This window comes from Ascaphus truei, chromosome 3, assembly GCF_040206685.1.
Source record: "Ascaphus truei isolate aAscTru1 chromosome 3, aAscTru1.hap1, whole genome shotgun sequence".
NCBI classification, from domain to species: Eukaryota; Metazoa; Chordata; class Amphibia; order Anura; family Ascaphidae; genus Ascaphus; species Ascaphus truei.
The window spans coordinates 267,187,069-267,207,310 of record NC_134485.1 but is presented as its reverse complement, the minus strand read 5'-3'; the positions used below and the strand labels follow the sequence as shown (position 1 = coordinate 267,207,310).

The following is a 20,242-nucleotide window of genomic DNA, read 5'->3' as shown; positions in this document are numbered from 1 at the left end:
ACGTGCCGCCAATCTCGCGGGCGCGCGTTGCAGCGGAGATACCGGGGCCTTAGCCTAAGGTTTGTAATATAGTGTGTGCGGCTGTGCGCGTGCCTGTGCGAACGCACGTGCCGCACACTTTTTGTGTGTATGATGTGAGCGAGTGAGGTACTGTGTGTATGTGTGTGTATGTGTTATAAATACGTTTGTAATAAATAAATACGTTAATAAATTATTAACATTGTACACACACACACACACACATATACATAAAAGAAATTCCTCATCTTACCCCTTGTCGGCCGGCTCCACTCTCGCTGCTGTGGGTGCGCGTGGCACCATTATAGAAAGACTGACTAACCTCAGCCAACTATAACTGCAAGCAAGCGCACCCTCTATAGAACAGCCCTAACCCACAGTACTGTACTGCATTTTCTCCATTGGCACTGGAGGGGAAGTGGGGGTTTGAAATGAGGGTAACCAATTAATATTTTTAGATTACACAATATTTCTGGAGTCTCAGTCTGTACTGTACATTAAAGAAGGTTTATTTAGCCTGTTGTACATTTTGCTCAGTATTGCTTTATATTTGCTGCTTATTAATTTTCAGGGGGTAGATCCAAAAATGATTCACTTGTAAGAAATTGTGTCTGCAAACGGTTACAGGTGATTTCAGGATCAGTGAAGGATTTGTCTTTCTCAGATCAAATCGTTGTCATTTTAGTTTCCTCAGGAGTGGTGCAGATGTCCTGACTACAGCAACCTATCAGGCAAGCATTGAAGGCTTTCATAAATACATGGGGCTGAACGTAGATGAAGCGGCTGGATTTCTTCATGTGGGAGTCAGACTAGCTAAAGAAGCTGCGGAGGAGTTTAATGTTCAATCCCCAGGTAATATGTCTTAAACAATAGCAGTGCCAACATAGCCACCTCACCCCAGCTACAGGGCGCTGGGCATTTCACTGCTGAAAAAAATAGTTCTTTCCCTTCTAACTACAAACAAGTTTGCAATGAATGTGAATAAAAAGTAGTTAAAGAAGTGACTCGGGTCTATGTATTAAGAGCCTCAAAAGGCTTTTTTTGGCGCACAATTGTCACAGGGAAATCTCATTTTAAATTGGGCTTGTGTGCGCGCCTGACATTTTTCCAGCTGCATCAAAACTTGGGTAAGCCCTAGAAAGACTCCTATAAATGTTAGCACAGACTTAAGTTGCTATGTGTCAACCCAAAGATTTATTTGACGCAGCAGGGATGTTTAATTATATAGGTTACTAAAATGTTTACCAAAGCGATAACCTATGCACCTCAACCTAGTACAATCAATCATATGATTGCAAAGATACCTCGTTCAGGATGCAAGTAGGAAACATTGAGCATTTTTACAAAAAGACCCAAGAGGGTCCAAAAAGATCATACAATATGCACTCACTGTGTATTTAACAATAATGACCATAAGAGTCCTAGAGATATAATATCTCGATCACTAATAGTGATAGAATGAACTAATTCATACACAATCTCCTATGCAGTTCATGTAAGGATCGCTATGAATTTTTTATTAAACCATCATATTAAAAATGCATGTGATTATATACAGTAGAAAATGACTGAGGCGCTCCCTCCAGTAAAAAAACAAATACAAATAACAATAGATAATCATAGAAACATGCACAGATAAACCAAATGGGGTAATACTGGCCCTGTAGTATTCTGCTGCTCAACCAAAAAGAATCCTCCCTTGATCCTCATAGAGTGGTGTAAGTAAGTGGCAGTGAGCGCAAGAAAAGATACCTACCTATTTATTGTATTGAGGGTAGGATTGGAGCGGGTTACTGTATCTACCCTCTGATTGTTACTAACTTATACAATGGGTCTTTGTACCAATTGATGGTAACTCCCTGAATGTTTGTGGAAACAGGATACACCCGCTCTCTTGTGTGTATATATACTCGCTACATGCTATTTGAAGCATGGACATTCTGCAGTTTATCCCACATGCCTATCTTGTGACCATTACCTACAAGTGTTGATTTGTATGCTTATCAGGTTACCATCCTACTTAGCTCTAGCTGGCCGCCACCCCCCATCATGGAGGATTTTTTAATCATTCACTGTATATAATCACATGCATTTTTAATATGATGGTTTAATAAAACGTTATTATATTTCGTTGCGATCCTTACATGAACTGCATAGGGGGTTGTGCATGAATTAGTTCATTCTATCACTATTAGTGATCGAGATATTATTATATATCTAGGACTCATATTGTCATTATTGATAAATCCACAGTGAGTGCATATTGTGGCATCTTTTTGGACACTCTTGGGTCTTTTTGTAAAAATACTAAAATGTTTCCTAGTATGGATATTATAAATAACATTACAGTAATATTTTATATTTACTAATGCTAGTTAAAAAAAAATACACAATTCTACTTGAATTGAAATGGTGTCAATCAGGTATTCAACATAAGGAATTTATACAAGAGGAGTAATCAGTGCGCAACCATAAACAGTGGGGTGAAGTGTGTGAAAGTGCACTAAAATAATATTAGTGATAACAAGTATACAAAATTATACGTGAACTGGTGAAAGCGCGTCTGCAGCTGAATGAGGGGTGGCTCAACACCACCAGGAGCTAAAACAGAGAAACAAAAAGAAAACAGCGCACAACGCTCATAGTGAAGTAAATCAAGGATAAAAATGTATTAAATATCCAAGGATAGGTAATGTGCATACATCAGGGAAATAGTAAAACAGCATTTCATGGGACAAGTTACCCATACACCACACCAACATGAAGATCTGGACAATCACGGATCATCAGTCATCAGGCTCCACAGGTAAGGACAATCACAGGTCACCACAGTGATGAAGCTGGTCCACAGGTGGGGTGCGGTGAGGGCAGCAATCAAGTCCCAAATATCAAAGTCCCTCAGAGGCAAGTCTTAGTCCATCTCTACCACGGCAAACTGACTCGACGTGTAGCTCTGGGTCTTCCGTCGGTGCTCGAGTGACGTCACTAAGGGGCGTCGCACCGAAATAGACGGATCCTCAAGGGAGAGCAGGGTGGAATGATAGGAGCTTGGGGGACTAGATGTAAACTCAGTATCTTGAATAAAAAGCTAATTCCAACATGTTTTAAGGCTCTAAATTCCTCTTCATCAGACGGAAGCGCCAGAGCTACACGTGGAGTCAGTTTGCCGTGGTAGAGATGGACTGAGACTTGCCTCTGGGGGACTTTGATATTTGGGACTTGATTGCTGCCCTCACCGCACCCCACCTGTGGACCAGTTTCATCACTGTGGTGACCTGTGATTGTCCTTACCTGTGGAGCCTGATGACTGATGATCCGTGATTGTCCAGATCTTCATGTTGGTGTGGTGTATGGGTAACTTGTCCCATGAAATGCTGTTTTACTATTTCCCTGATGTACGCACATTACCTATCCTTGGATATTTAATAAATTTTTATCCTTGATTTACTTCACTATGAGCGTTGTGCGCTGTTTTCTTTTTGTTTCTCTGATTCAACATAAGGACAGGCTTCAAAAATGATTTAAAACGACAAATTAACCAACATGTTTGAAGTGTTGCATACACCGCTTATTTTTTGAAGGTTTGTAATCCTTTTAGGACTAAAAGTGGCCGCAAAAAAAAATAGTAAAATAAAATATTAGCACATTATATATGTATTCACTAAACTCTGGCACAAATTACCTGTATGTCAAGTCTTTCAACCAATCCAGTGGTGTATAAGCATGCACATTGGAGAGGAAGTATCTTTTTATTGCAACTGATCTATTTCCTTCTTTGGTCCATGCAGTTTTCCCATTGAATGTCCTTATTGCCTTAAGCAGTTTTGAAAATGATATTGAATCTCATATTCACTTGATAATTTTCAGATGGCTTTACAATGCTTACTTCAGTTTATGCTTTGTGTTACAGTGAGAATATGTTGAGAAATTGGTATTTTTTCGTGCTACCACTGCAATGCAGAGGCTTAACAGTACGCAAATAGAGAATTGGAGTACGCTGTATCACTTAACTGATACCTGTGTTTTTTGTTTTAGATAAGAGAAACGTTCTAATAGCTGGTTCAGTATGCCCTTACGGTGCATTCCTCCATGATGGCTCAGAGTACACGGGAAACTATGTGCGCAACATGAGTACCGAGGTATGGGCTTGATAGTGCTGCTCCACTCTGAATACTCTTCCTTGATTTGGTACTCAGTCCCCATTTACTATACTGCTAAAGCCTCTTCCAGCTCCAATTCATTCTATTTCCTTGTTACTTGCACAAACTGGTGAGACCCATCATTTCAGAATTTGCACCTATTCTCTGTAAAATCAAAAGGGAAGCAACATTACTAGAAAAACAAGGACGGGAATGCCCCCCTCATGCTATGCTTTGCCATAAGTTATTGGTTACTGCTGCAGCTAGTGTACTTCATGAGTGCGCCTCTCTGGAACAAGATGGCTCCTAGCTGTAAAACAGGGTTATGGAGACATCAGTTCATGTAACATTGAAGAGAAAATGGATTTGGGATGGTAATACCTGCTATTCGTGTTTTATTGTTATATCACATCGCAATGATTAATAATACAATAATACATCCCACAGCTCACTTACGTACCCTTCTTCAAGTCATTTGTTAGTCCGATCTGAGGTATGTTTTTATTAAGTGAAAAGGATCATGGGAAGTGCTGATCAACCACTTTCCTTCCTTATGTTGCGTAAACCTAAACATGCTTAAACAATATAATATGCTAACGTGCACTCCTAAAATCTCCAAAAAACATCTCTTGGAATCCTTTCATCTATAAATCATAATCTATTACTATTTAACCCCTTATTTGCCAGAGTGGCCTGAGACGCAAATACAATGTGTTGTTGCTTTTATTTTTATTTTTAAACTGGGCTGCTGATATTTGAACTCCTCACTCCCAGACAACTTGCCATGCATTTTGTTACCGGCCCCTTCCCCAGCTAAAGTGCTAAGGGTTATTATTGGATCCATACCGCTTGGGTATCGCATTTGAATTTGACATGTTGTTTTTCCCCTTAATAACACTACTGAACAGCCTTCCGTTTATTTTGCATTCCGTTTTGTAAATTGAAGATGCGTATCTAATGCTTAAATACACGAATATTGTCTTTATGGTAACCTGTAACTCACAGACATGTGTTCTATTGGAGCAGGAACTGAAAGACTGGCATCGGCAGCAGATGCAGTGCTTGGCCTCTGCTGGGGTGGACCTGTTTGCCCTGGAGACAGTCCCGAGTCAAAAGGAGGCTGAAGCCCTCGTGAAACTGCTCAGGGAGTTTCCAAATACCAAAGCATGGCTGTCCTACTCATGTAAGGTGAGTGGTAGGTGTAAGATGTATGTATGCACGTACATACGTGTATATGTATGTATGTATGTATGTATGTATGTATGTATGTATGTATATATAAAATGTACTTAAATGACTTGCCTAGGCGCCACAGTTCCCTATTAAATACACAGTATTGTGATAAAATTCAAACAATAAAATACAATAAAATAAATGGTGTTACCCAACAGGATACTTCTCAAACCTTCCAGGGAAATATGCTTTGATTTCCCACAGGTACAGTCGTGGTTTGTTGTGGAAAGTGAGCGACCCCGTCAGGAATACAACATGTAAATAAAAAACATATAAAGCAATAATTGTGCAGTATTGTGATTATTCTTTGGCTTGTTTAAGAATCTTGGCTCTTGGGGAGAACCTACTTACAGCAACAGTGTAGAAAATTCGCATTTGTCTGACTCTGTCAGATAGTAGAGAAATGATGAGGTTTCTTTAAGGTGTACTTATATCCCCACTCGGTCTTGACACATGTGGATTAGCTCAGAGATGGTGAGACTCAAATTCCCATATGGTATATGTGGACAAAGAGCAGAAAAACAGACCGATGGTGTAGGTTGCAGAACAGGATTTATAAATAGCAAGGTTAAAGGACATGTACTCACACTCTGTACACATGTGTAATGCACATAAAGGTATCTTTAGCGCTAGATGCGCCCGCTATCGCGTCTCCCCGTCCTCCTCTATCCCCAGTCTTGCCGCCGGCAATGGCGTCTGACGTCACTTCCCTCTAAGCGTCTGTTCGCATCCAATGGAGGTAGGCTGTGACGCGCTGGGAGAGGAACCGCGGGTGTATTCAAACGGCTGGAGTCTGGAGTCTTCTCTTCAAAGCAGCTGCAGCTTGATGAGTTGGCTCTACGCGACGAAGCTGTATGCCACAGCGAAACGCGTAGAGCCAACTCATCAAGCTGCAGCTGCTTTGAAGAGAAGACTCCAGACTCCAGCCGTTTGAATACACCCGCGGTTCCTCTCCCAGCGCGTCACAGCCTACCTCCATTGGATGCGAACAGACGCTTAGAGGGAAGTGACGTCAGACGCCATTGCCGGCGGCAAGACTGGGGATAGAGGAGGACGGGGAGACGCGATAGCGGGCGCATCTAGCGCTAAAGATACCTTTATGTGCATTACACATGTGTACAGAGTGTGAGTACATGTCCTTTAACCTTGCTATTTATAAATCCTGTTCTGCAACCTACACCATCGGTCTGTTTTTCTGCTCTTTGTCCACATATACCATATGGGAATTTGAGTCTCACCATCTCTGAGCTAATCCACATGTGTCAAGACCGAGTGGGGATATAAGTACACCTTAAAGAAACCTCATCATTTCTCTACTATCTGACAGAGTCAGACAAATGCGAATTTTCTTCACTGTTGCTGTAAGTAGGTTCTCCCCAAGAGCCAAGATTCTTAAACAAGCCAAAGAATAATCACAATACTGCACAATTATTGCTTTATATGTTTTTTATTTACATGTTGTATTCCTGACGGGGTCGCTCACTTTCCACAACAAACCACGACTGTATGTATATATACACACATTTTAAGTTATGGTGGGTGAAAAAGGCAACAAAAAACCTTCACTGTTAGCATATAGCCAATAAAGAATATCACTTGTGAGCACATTCACATGTCTTAGACAGATCTGCAACCCTGCCTTTCAACCATTATCACCTCGCATACAGTGCTCCCACTGCAGCAAGGGATTCTGGGAAATGACATGCAAATGTGCACACAAGGTATCACTTTTTTGCCTGAAAAGCCATTTACATGGAGCCCATATAAGCAAATGCATCAGTGTGAAGTTGGTTGTACTGACTTTGGAAAAACAAAAATATATATATATGTATGTGTATATGTGTGTATATATGTATTGTGTGTATATATATATACATAATGTGTATGGATAATGATAACATAGGATGTGCAAGTTTAATTTGTACATGCAGTCAGAGAAATATTAACACTTCCAGTTGCGTAAATACACACACTTTTTTTTTTTTTTTAATCTGCTTTATCACTTATATGCTGACAAGCTGCTGTTTTTTCCCCCTTTTGTGTTTTTATGTCAATTACAAATATTATGCCCTGGAATGATCTTCCCAACTAAACTGAGTTGTTAAGCAACACAGCTAGCTGGCAACATTTTTGCCAAAATCAAGACCTCACTGCTGCATTGTACAAAGGTGCTATTAATACAGTAACAATGTATTCAACTTGACCTGGATACTTACATGAAAAGTACGATATTTCAGAGCTTGTCTTCCACCTGCTATGGAGATAGATTTGAGGACGCAGTGAAGGTCGCCGTTGAATCAAAACAGGTGATAGCTGTGGGCTTGAATTGCTGCTCTCCTGATTTGGTTTCTCCGATGCTGGCTTCTGTCAACAAAAGCCGAGGTCTGGATATTGGATGGATTGTTTATCCCAACAGTGGAGAAGACTGGGATCACAGTGTGGGGTCAGTACTTTGAAATGGAGAGAATTGCAGGCCAAGTGTATCTGCCAAATAATGTAGTGTTTTTGCACATGTTTTATAAAAATGCAGTTTCCCCCCCAAAAAATGAAATTGAAACCAAACTCTGTGTGATGCCTTTTAAAGCATAATGTCAAGGTCGTTTAGAGTTTATCCTAGTTTATTTATTTTTTCATTTTTACTTATAAAGGCAACTTCTGCTGCTTATTCTGACTTGTATTACTTCTCCGGGCTAGAATTTTATTTCCATGCTTAATTCCAAAGTGACAATTAGATAAACTGCCTTACCCTAAACCTAGCAGATGCGCTTTTTAAAATTCAAATAAAGTCCCAAAGTGGGAGACATATTGCAGCCATGAGCTATTCTGGCTCATTTTGTAAGAATAAAACAAGTTGCTTATCAATCAGTGAGCAAATAGAAAAACAAAGTGAAAACAGATGCCCTATTCTCCTATTCTATAATATGATGAAGAAACCTTTAACAAATAATAATAATAATAAAGCATGTCTTTATATGTGTAATATGTGTTTACCAGGGAAGAATCAATTTCAATAGTATTGCCATGGGAGGAAGCCACAACCTCCATGTTAATGAACAATTGGTTAACTGAGGAAGAAGTTCATAGGCGGCTTGAAAAAATTAAAGTAAATAAGGCACCTGGCCCCGATGGCATACATCCAAGAGTTCTCAAGGAGTTAAGCTCAGTAATAGCCAAACCCTTACATTTAATATTCATGGACTCCATTTCCACAGGCTTGGTACCACAAGATTGGCGTAAAGCAGATGTGGTGCCTATATTTAAAAAGGGAGCTAGATCACATCCAGGGAATTACAGACCTGTAAGCCTGATTTCAATAGTGGGGAAACTACTTGAAGGTTTAATACGGGATAATATTCAGGAATACCTACTGGAAAACAAAATGATTAATAATAGCATGGATTTATGAAGGATAGATCATGCCAAACTAACCTTATTAGTTTCTTTGAGGACGTTAGTAGGAATTTAGACTAGGGTAATGCAGTTGATTTGGTCTACTTAGATTTTGCAAAGGCTTTTGATACGGTTCCACACAAGATGTTGTTGGTGTACAAAATAAAGAAAATTGGACTCTAAAAATATTTGCACCTGGATTGAAAACTCGTTGAAAGATAGACCACAGAGGGTTGTCATAAATGGAACTTTTTCAGGTTGGGCTAAAGTTGTGAACAGATAAACAAGCGCAAATAACACCACTTTAAAACCAATAACATTTGAATAGTATACTGTCCTTAGAGAGTGCAGCTCCCGACACAGGATTCAGACCAAATCCAACCAGCAATCGAAGAAGAAACAGGTGCGCAAATCACATCAGGACATGGAAAGAAAGTAGAGGCACAAAATAGTGCAATATTGTCAACCCCAACAGATGAAATCAGTGTTGAAAGCTCTATAAAATTTGCACTCACGTGTACAACGTGATAGTAAGGCATTGTGGTTATTAGAAGTTACCAACTTATGTTTCCAGATGGGTACTCCAGATCCATAGAAAAGGAAGGGAAATCCATATACAAAAAAGGAAAAAGCAAAATAGTATAGTACTGCTTTTAATATTAAAAACACAAAGTATTCCACTTACATAAGTGCCTTTGTTTGTGAGCATTCAGACCACCCTGGGTCATATGGACAGACAGTTGTATTCACAGCAACAGCATCTGCTCCGCGGCCGTCACAGCATACACTGGGCTGAATGAAGTCGTCTTCCACTCTGGATGTCACCAACAAAGTGCCACTCTGTACTCAATGATTCACCCAACGCGCGTTTCCACTTTAAAAGTCTTCCTAATCAGAGATTATCCCGAGGAAGACTTTTAAAGTGGAAAAAGTGTAGTGAAGAAAATATAAAGAACTTGTGATGCTTGTAAAAGGAAACTAGTTAAGCTGTCTGACCATATATTACCCAGCGTACTCCCTTTGGTTCCAGAACAGTAAAAACAGATTCTACAGTGGCGGCCAGCATAAATCTAATGCGGCTGCCTCAGCGTAATTTCGCCGCTCCCTGTTCAAACGCGTGCTTTTTTTTTTTTTGGCGCCTCCATTGTTCAGCACATTAGCGCTGAATGGAGAAACGGGGCCGCGCAAGATGCGGCTGGCGCGCAGGCAATTCCGGCGGGAAAATTCAAATAGCAGCGAAAAATGTGGTCAAGCTTTAGATTAAGCTTGGCCGCAGCAGTATATACCTTGAGGACAGCATAGTAGCCACTGCTTACAGCCTTTAGACAGAAACCTGCATCAGCTTTAAACAGCAAGTAGCTTACACAGCTTCTGCAGCAGTACAAGCAAGCAGTTTACACTGCACACAGAGCCAAGCAGTCTTTACACAAGGCAGCAGCACTGCAATCAGACAAGTGCATTATACACAGAACTTTGATTGCTCTTTCTGTTTTTGAGTTCACCCTCTGCGCAGCTTCACAATGAGGAGTTACCATCTCACCTACCCCTGTACCACGTTCCACGGCTAGTGCCACCAAGGGCCACGCTACCGGACACCGCCAGGACATGGTTCAGAGTCACCGGACACCTGTAAGTACAGATACCCCTACGCTTACCGCAGCAGGACACCTACCGGCACTATCTGAGGCAGTCACCCATCGCTGATGCAGGTAAACAGACCGCACGCCACACGCACTGGCTAAAGGCCTACACACACCTGCAGCATGGCAGAACTCAGATCTCCACCATGGCAGAACTCAGATCTCCACCAGACACCACGCAGGAGAGTGACCACTCAGACACAGAGACCGCCGCACAACTGCCACAGGCGCAGGCAGACGCAAGACCTAAACGGACAGTCACTCTTACACAAATGGCCCGCGAAAAATATGAGGCTGACATTGAAGCACACTACGCCAAGTTAGAAAAGGCCTGGGAAAAAAACGCACTAGAGTTACGCAGTGTTGCTAGCATTGGCGATAATGCACAACAGCTCGGGCAGGCAATTATTCAAATAAAATCTAACCACTCGTGCTACCAAGGGCTGTCAGAGACATACATCACCTACTTGACCAGAGCCAACACCGGCGAAAGCCTGCAAGAAAGAGACTTACAAAATAACATTGACCTTACACGTGACAGCCGTGTGCGGACCGCTATCGCAGATGCGCAAAGCGTGAGAAAAGAGCTCCTCCTGGAGACCGCATCGCAGCGCTCCAACACATCCAGGCATTCATCAAGGTCATAGAACAAAAAACAAAGCTGGGGCGCTCCCTACCTTGTGTGACGTGTGGAAGTGTAACACCGGTGGGCTAGTGTAGAAACCAAAGAAGTATGTATATAGTAGCCCTTGTCGTAGTTCTGCAGCTTGACCAAGAAGAAGATGGAACCCGGAATCTTCTTATAACGGAAATGGATACAGAGTGGCGGTCAGCGCAAGATGTTAATCTCGAAAGAATAAAAAGACAATGATAAACACAGATAATTAGTGCATGTATTGAATGAACACAATACGTCCTCTTGTGAATGGGGGAAGGGGAGGGGGAGGGGGAAGGGGAAAAGGTGACTTGTTGTATACAACAAAAATATATATATCTCAATAACTCACACGGCCTAGTGTGAGACCCTTCCCTCAGACGATCACACAAACGATCACAAGAACTTGGACCTCGGGACAGGGACACCTCCCATACAGCGGAGTCTGAGGATAAGCTAGAATCTCAAAACAGACGCATTCACATTCCAGGCGTCCATCGAAGAAAAACCCTACATCCGACGCGGGGTCCTGTCCATGGTTAATAGTCTTTATGACCCGCTGGGATTCATGGCTCCAGTCGCCATACAAGGGAAGTCTCTTCTCAGAGAAATGTCCTTCGAGAAGCAGGACTGGGACACCCCACTACCTCCAGAAAGACGGAAAGAGTGGGAAACGTGGAAGAATTCTATGAAGATCCTAGAGCAGCTTAAGATCCCACGCCCCTTCTCACCCACATCTCTCACTGCTGCACACAGTAAAGAGCTTTGCGTGTTCCAAGGCGCCTCTACAAAGGCCATAGCAGCGGTAGCCTACTTAAAAACCACGGATGCGGATGGAGGTGACCATGTCAGGTTCATCCTCGGCAAGGCTAAAGTGGCGCCACAACGCGACCACATTATACCCAGACTTGAGCCATGTGGCGCAGTATCAGCGGTAGAATTGGCAGAACTCTTCAAAAACGAAATGAACTGCAAACCAGATGCTGTCAGGCTCTACACAGATAACAAGGTGGAACTGGGTTGCATTAGCAACGAGAAAAGAAGATTCCACGCATACGTCGCTAACCGTGTAGAAAGAATCAGGAAGTCAAGCCAACCAGAACAATGGTACCATGTACCCACAGACCAAAATCCTGCAGACCATGCCACCAGATCAATGCCCACAGCACAGCTACAGAACACGTTGTGGCTCACAGGACCAACGTTTCCAACGCAGCACGCGGAAACGCCATCAGCCCCAGTTAACGACTTTGAACTTGTGGCTCCAGAGGAGGACATGGAGACAAGGCCTCAAGTATCCGTGTTACTCACCAATATACGGTCCAGAAACGCCCTGAGAAGATTCTTTGCCATCAGAGGACCAGCCAGACAAATATGCTCCAACTATGGAACCAATTTCGTTGGGGCACGTGTAGGATTACAAATAGGCACTAAACAGACTTTTGCACAAAGACATTGTGGTGCAACCAGCTAACCTGGAGCGGTGCATCCACCTGGCCTCCCTTACCAGAAGATTTTGGCCAAAGGACTTTCATGCCAGTGGTACCGGCCGGTATCGCCTCGCCATGTGGACATGGACTTTTGCATTGTTATGTTATGTTTGCATTGCACATATGTTCCACATATTCTATTATATAGTGGTATCTCCAGATACCAGACGGGGAGTGTCATGGAACAAGAATCATAGTTATGTTCCTTTTTTGCAGCTCTGCCTGCTGGCCCTTTATGCAGTTGTACTTTCCCTGCAGTTATTATTCCCAGTGCAGGTGAAAAAGGATACATTAGTTTATTTCTCTATCTCCTAGCCCTGGTAGTGGTTGCTATGACAACCCCTGTTATTCCCCTGGCATAGTGGACTGTTCCATTACTCCCTGCTTGTATTCACAGTTTCCTTAGCCCAGGCTCTGTTCCTGTGAGGCACCCTCCATTTTGCTTCCTTTTCACCTCAGCAGGCTAGCAAGCACTACCTATGCCTCTCAGCTCTCGGTAAGAAGTATCGTTTTTACTTTTTGTCCCTACTATCAAGCACTATTACTGCAGAAACTCGCTCTCACTACACCATCTACAAGTAACTTTGTTATCTGCTGCTTTTCAATAAAGTGAAGAAAATATAAAGAACTTGTGGTGCTTGTAAAAGGAAACTAGTTAAGCTGTCTGACCATACATTACCCAGTGTACTCCCTTTGGTTCCAGAACAGTAAGGTTATGCATTTGGGAAGCAAGAATAAACAGGCAACTTGCAAATTAAATGGGGATAAATTGGGGGTATCCTTGATGGAGAAGGATTTAGGAGTGCTTGTAGACAGCAAGCTTAACAATAGTGCCCCAAGTCATGCAGTAGCGGCAAAGGCAAACAAGATCTTATCTTGCATTAAACGGGCAATGGATGGAAGTGAAGTAAACATAATTATGCCCCTTTACAAAGCGTTAGTAAGACCACACCTTGAATATGGAGTACAATTTTGGGCACCACTCCTTATAAAAGACATTATAGAACTAGAGAGAGTGCAGAAAAGAGCCACTAAATTAATAAAGGGGATGGACAATCTAACTTATGAGGAGAGGCTAGCTAAATTAGATTTATTTACATTAGAAAATAGGCGTCTAAGAGGGGATATGATAACTATATACAAATATATTCAAGGACAGTACAAGGAGCTTTCAAAAGAACTATTCATCCCAAGGGCAGTACAAAGGACTCGGGGTCATCCCTTAAGGTTGGAGGAAAGGAGATTTCACCAGCAACAAAGGAAAGGGTTCTTTACAGTAAGGGCAGTTAAAATGTGGAATTCATTACCCATGGAGACTGTGATGGCAGGTACAATAGATTTGTTTTAAAAAGGTTGGGCATTTTTTAGAAAGGAAAGGTATACAGGGATATACCAAATAAGTAAACATGGGAAGGATGTTGACCAGGGAGTAATCCGATTGCCAATTCTTGGAGCCAGGGAGGAATTTATTTTTCTCCTTATGAGATATCATTGAATGATATGACACTGGGGTTTTCTGTTTGCCTTCCTCTGGATCAATGAGTAAGTATAGATATAAGGTAAAAGTTTCTGTTGTTTGAATGTAGCATAGGATGAACTTGATGGCCGCATGTCTTTTTTCAACCTCATCTAATATGTAACTATGTATATGGTGGGTTTTTTTTTTAATAGGAATGTCTTTAAAATACCTTTTCCCAACGTCAGTCACCTATATTGAACCTATTAATCCTTTAGGTGCCGAAAGGGCCACGGCGCCCCTCTGGCACTCGCGATCACATGACCGCTCCACCACTAATGACGGAACAGAAGAGGAGTTGCTCCCGGATACGATCTCCCCTAGAAAAACGGCTTTGTTTGACGTAGCTACTACATCATGGGGCCCATGGGGTGCCAGACCCATGATGTAGTAGCTACATTCCAGGGTACCCAAAAGGGTTAAACATGCTGCTGCCATTTGTTCACTTTGTTTAAAAGGGGAAGGCCCTTTTTAAGAGCAAAGAAGCGTCTTGGCAAAAGCATGCTCTTAACTTGTTGCAAACCGATTGGGCACTTTTTGAGCATGAAAGAACCACACTGGCACTGTATTCCTCCACAATCCTCACGGAACAACCATATATGTGTAGCCCTCTTTCCCCCTGGCTAAAGGGACTACCAGTGCTGTATTACCTGAGTGGCGTACAGGAGGCCTGATCCTCCGCCGCTGGGAGCCTGGGGTGATCACGTTCGTGGTTACACAGCGCCTCCACCCGTGAGAGATCCTAACACAGTAGGATAGCCTCTCCCAGTAACCCAATGCAGACAATAATTACACACAACCGGGTATATACAACAATATTTACTGACACATAGCAAGACACAACAATATATATATGGCCATACAATATGCTACCACCCAAAGTAACACCTCCCTGGCAGAACCCCCAAAGTACTGGAGTGCCTGGGCACTTAACCCGTTAGTGTCCACAGACCAGCCCCTCCCCAAAGAGCGTGTGTGGGATAGCGCTACCCACAGTGTGTTGTTCCGTTGGTGCAAATGTAGGTAATACCTCCCTGGTCTCAGTCCAGACAGGTCAATTGAGCAGCTGAGTCCGTGGATCCGCAACATGGTCCCACGAATTCTCTCCCGCTCTGATCCGCAGGCGATTGCCTCTGGGGGGGTTTCCCGATGCAGTGTGCGCCAATAAAATCGTCTCTGGTGATGTATGCCTTGATCTGGTCCCAGACCGCAGGCTATGCTTCACAGTGTGGTGTAATAACTGTATCACTGACACTGTACAATACTGGAGAAGCGTCTCTGCCTATGGGCTTTCCCTGCAGCAACCTCAAGCTGAGTCTGAGTGGGGACTCTCTGTGACCCAAAGGGAATAATCTGGCCTAATCTGGGTGCCACTGACACCCAGACCCTACCTACCCCTTCTCTGTCCTGGCTCCAACTGTCTCCAACCGTCCTGTCAGCATGTGCTTCGCGCCAAACTGCCTCTCTCCCCTCACCCTGAATGCAGCAGCCCTTTTGGCTGAGCTGTGCCGCGTGATCGGGCCGCCATAGGGGATCCTGGGAGTCCCCTGCATAGCAAACACAGAAGATGGCTGCCGCTCTCTCTTCCCCTCTGCACATGCGCGCCTATCTCTAATAGCCGCCGGACGTTGAGGGCTCTTCTGCACATGCGTGAACCGCCTGTGCGCATGCACTGGATCAAACATGGCAGCGCCCTTAGTGGCTCCAACAGCTCCCTGCGCCCTATTGGCAGACCCTCTCTTCCCCCCCCCCCCCCACCGCAGCCATTCCAGAGGCAAGAGAGAAGCTCCGACCGCAGCCGCATTAGCCCCCCCTTCCCCGAGCCCGCATTGGAGGTAAGTGGGGGGGGGGGGGGGGGAGGTGCAGGGGGACACGGCTACATATGTATTCCCTGAAATTGATGGTGTTGTAGAGCATGTTATGGTTAGTGGATAAAGAGTAGAATACAGGCAGTCCTCGGTTATCGAGCGTTATCCGTTCTGGAAGTAGCGTTAGATAGTGAAACCGTTGTAAAGTGAGTCCCATGTTAATCAGTGGTGGTGAGCGGTGGATAACGTGTTCAGATGTCGAAAAATGGTGCATAGGGTTGCATTGTAAAGCGTTGGATATGCCATTCATTGTAAAGTGAAACGTTGGATAGCAAGGACTACAGTACCTGTATTTGTCAAATTCGTGGAAGAGGCTATGTTTCACCACTTTTAGATTTCGAAACCTACAATAAATGCATCTACTATTAAGAACATATCCACACTAATTCATCTCAAACTACTGTATATACCACATTCAGCACTCTTACACTATTATAACATTGTTTAACCCTTTACGTGCCCCAAGACATAGCTAGCACATGTGGGTACCCAATGGTAGTAGCTATGTTAAAAAAAAAAAAAAAATATGTTCGGGGTCTTCGGGGAGATCACGTCCGGAGCACAGGATGATGTCTGTAATGATGGTGGACAGAAGGGGGGTGACTGCTTCTGTTCCATCATCATTTACAGAGCCATAATGTGACTGCTTCGGAGAGTGGTCACGTGATCATGTGTGCAAAAGGGGCATCGACCCCCCCTCCCCCTAAACCGCAAGCAACAAGTAATATTTAACCCTTTCACTGCCAAATGCCTGTAAAGCATTACCGTCCCCTCTGGCAGCGAAGGCGTTAATTAAGAAATGTTCCCTGACTTGTATTTCTTTATCTGTTTGTTTTCATGCAGCTGGCACGGTGGTAACATGGAGAAGCCTCTCTCTGCATATGCTCTAGAATGGGTTCAGCTGGGTGCTAAATGGATTGGTGAGTATAAATGTGGCTTCTGTCCCACAACTAAATAGATGATTAGGGTTGTGTGATGCAGTATAATGGATACATGTCAGTGTGTATAGTTTAAAAAAAAAAAAAACACATTTTGTGTGTATGTAAATTAGGGTTGCTACATTTAGGTTTTTATAATACGAGACGCCGAAATCCAGTATGAAAGTGTGATGTCGTAATGAGCGATGAATGATTTGCACATGCTTCCAAAATGTAATGAAATCTCCCGCTATATTCTTTTGGTCTCTGCAGTTGACCGGTCAGAGAAAGATGTGCACTGATCCAGCCGAAAGGGAGGGGGGTGGGGGAGAGAGAAAGTGAGGGGGGTGGGGGAGAAAGAAAGTGAGGGGGGTGGGGGAGAGAGAAAGTAACGCCTATAGGAGTGGGTGTCATGGTATTATATGACCAGGCAGTATCCTAACTTTATTATTTTAATAATTTAGTAAGGCGACATTTATCAGAAAAAGCAACTATAAACACAAGAAAAAAATTGATTTCGTTTTTATGACTGAGTTCATTAGTCATTTTTTGTTCTGGCATTTCACCTAAAGGCACTAAAATATAGGACAATCGTCCGTCCCCACAGACCTTTCCGGGACAACAGATAAGTCAATAAAAAAAGGGACAATCCAGTAAATATGGCAACGTGTGTGTTCAAAATCCCTGATTCAGCACAGGATGTTCAACGATGTTTTGACTAAACCACCTATGCAGAATCAGGATGTCCTTTAAAACCTGGACGGTTGTGGGATCTTGAGGACTGGAGTTTGGAACTCCTGTTTTTTAACACTGGCTTCCTGGAGTTTGGAAGACCTTTTCAAAATCCCATATATTTTGGAATTGTTTAGAAATCGTTATAATATGTGAACATTTCTAGGTGGCTGCTGTCGGACAACACCTGCTGATATTGCACGTTTACACCAGATTTTGCGACCCAGCAGATATATACAGTAATTTAGTGGATGTCGCTTGAAGATGAAGGGCGGAATATAAGTATGAATAATATGAAGAAAAATAAAGATTGTTGGGTAACCCTTTTTGTGCTACCACGGCATTTATTCATTTGCGTTGCATTTGTCTGTGTAAAACTTAATAAAAGCAGTGTTATTTTTTTTATATGTGAGAATGTATTTGCTAAAGTAATTGGTTGGATTGTCATCTATTTTACTAAATGTCAAAGGACAGGCATACTATTGATGTTTTTCTTCACTGGACAAATCGGAGTACAAGGATTACATCTCTTTTTCAAGAAAAGTAGAACAACATTATCTGTACTGAAATATTTCCATTTGTCACTGCCTCACATTTTGGTAGTCTTGCTGTATTTACTTCGTATTGCTGAGCCATATGTACAGTATACAGTATTAAACTGGTAAGGTTAACAAAAAGCAATGGAGGATTTAGTTAAAGGAAAATTACTTATTTAAAAAAAAAAAAACTAATTCGACCTCCTTTATCAGCAAACATATGAAATATTGGGGAAGATATTATGTAGAGAAGCTTAACGCCCTTATTGAATAAGCACGCACAACCCCTGCAAACTAAGAACCCAAACACATATATATATATATATATATAGATATATATACACACACACACACACACACATTGTGACCTAATGTACTCTATACAATAAGACAAAAAGCCCCAATGTTACATCAAATATTATAATTATGAGAAGACATAAGTATATAACTGTATGTGTCATTTAGTCAAATTCTGTGGCCAAAGGTAACCACATCAATATATGCCCTGTTTACAGGTCCTAACACGATCTGCAAGCGTTTTCTTATTGAATAAGGCCAGAAGGGGGTACAATCGGCCACATGTGACCCCTTTTGAATAAAGCCATTTGTCCTCCAGGCACATGGGGATTTATAAAACCTGCGCTAGAGCCGATTGGGTCACTATCACAGAAACTCACATTGAAGTCAATGGTAGTTTCCATGTGACAATGCCCTGATTGGCACTACTGCAGTTTAATGACTAGCTCCCTCCATAGAGTAGTACAGCAGTACATGGATTTAATTACACAAGATTCATACTCTTTAAAGTGCCGCTCTTACTAGGCTAAAATAGAGCAGTGTGTGTAGTGGTGAGGTACTAGTGTGTATTGCCAGCTCCCTTTCCCAATACAGGCCAGAGTGATCACCAGGCTCCAGCTCATTAGGGCTTGGGTTTACATATCTCATTCCAGTACATGCAGTCTCAACTGCAACAAGGCCTATAAAGTATTATATATTTCTTCTATCACTCAACTGGAGGTACTCTGACTTAGTTGCTCTAAGTAGGTATGGAAATCAGCCCCCCCCCCCCCCCCCCCGGCTCTCCAGATCAATCATCGGTGTTACTTTGATTATTCTGGGCCCCTATGAAAATCCTGGTGGGTCGCTTATTACTTGACCCAGTACCTTTTTGCCTATTTAGAACTGCCACTTCCATACAGGCTGCTGAGGAATATTAGTGCTGATCCATCAGCACCTGGGAGCCCTCTCATGAGGCCCAATTCTTTTTACTGAACTGTTCAGGACTCCATTCCTTTATGGGTTTTTAACTTAAGGTACACTGTCCCTATCTGTAACACAACAGGGGGGCTTGGTCTATGCTATTATAGAATAGTCCCTCCTTAAATACCCCTGCATGGTGACACTGCTATTAACCCCTTGGGGGTGGGGGGGGGGGGGGGGATGTTGCATACATATACAACTGAATTTGTAGCGTAAGTTGCAGAATTGCAGTTTGGTTTTCATTTTATTACGAAACCCGTGGGGGACCCCTTACAAATTGTTGCAGTCACAGCGCTGTTCAGCTCTGATCTTATTACATGTAGATGTTTATGGTCATAGTTGGTAGGTGGGTTGTATTATTTTGTCGGTTTGATACCCAGGAATCATACCATCATGTGTACTAAAACTGAAGGCTGTGGCCACAGGAACAGTAAAATGAGGACTACTACAAAGAAAATGTAGTCAGCTGAAAATACAAACACTGATGGACTTTGGTATCTTATTTTTTTTATTGTGTAGAGAAAAACAAATAATGAAACAGAAAATAGAAGCAGGTGCACTGATGAATAGAACTATAAAAGTAGAAAAAAAAGTTTTTACTAGTCAACAAACTCATTTAAAAGTCTTCAATTCTGCAAAGTATCATTTCAGTAATAATTTTCTTACACCATAAGACACCTATGTACAATTTTGTAAATGTTAGAATATTAAAGAATAGTGATGTACATTTCAATTCCTCACAAGTGTTAAAAATAAAAAAAAAAACACAATTGCCCATACAAATCTGCACTGGCATGGTGAAAAATATATACACCCTATTACTACTAGATCAGAGGTGGGCAACCTAT

General features: G+C 42.4%; 1 protein-coding gene across 1 annotated transcript in view; it reads left to right on the top strand.

Annotated features, from left to right (window-relative positions):
• LOC142489637 (uncharacterized) overlaps positions 1–20,135 on the top strand; it is a 29,535-nt gene extending 9,400 nt beyond the window's left edge. Inside the window, exons 3-8 of the mRNA XM_075590749.1 lie at positions 704–870; positions 4,054–4,157; positions 5,184–5,345; positions 7,628–7,833; positions 16,793–16,869; positions 17,765–20,135. Coding sequence (XP_075446864.1) covers positions 704–870; positions 4,054–4,157; positions 5,184–5,345; positions 7,628–7,833; positions 16,793–16,869; positions 17,765–17,841 — 793 coding nt within the window. The 3' untranslated portion in view covers positions 17,842–20,135. The remainder of the gene's footprint in view (positions 1–703; positions 871–4,053; positions 4,158–5,183; positions 5,346–7,627; positions 7,834–16,792; positions 16,870–17,764) is intronic.
• The last annotated feature ends 107 nt before the right edge of the window (positions 20,136–20,242 follow it).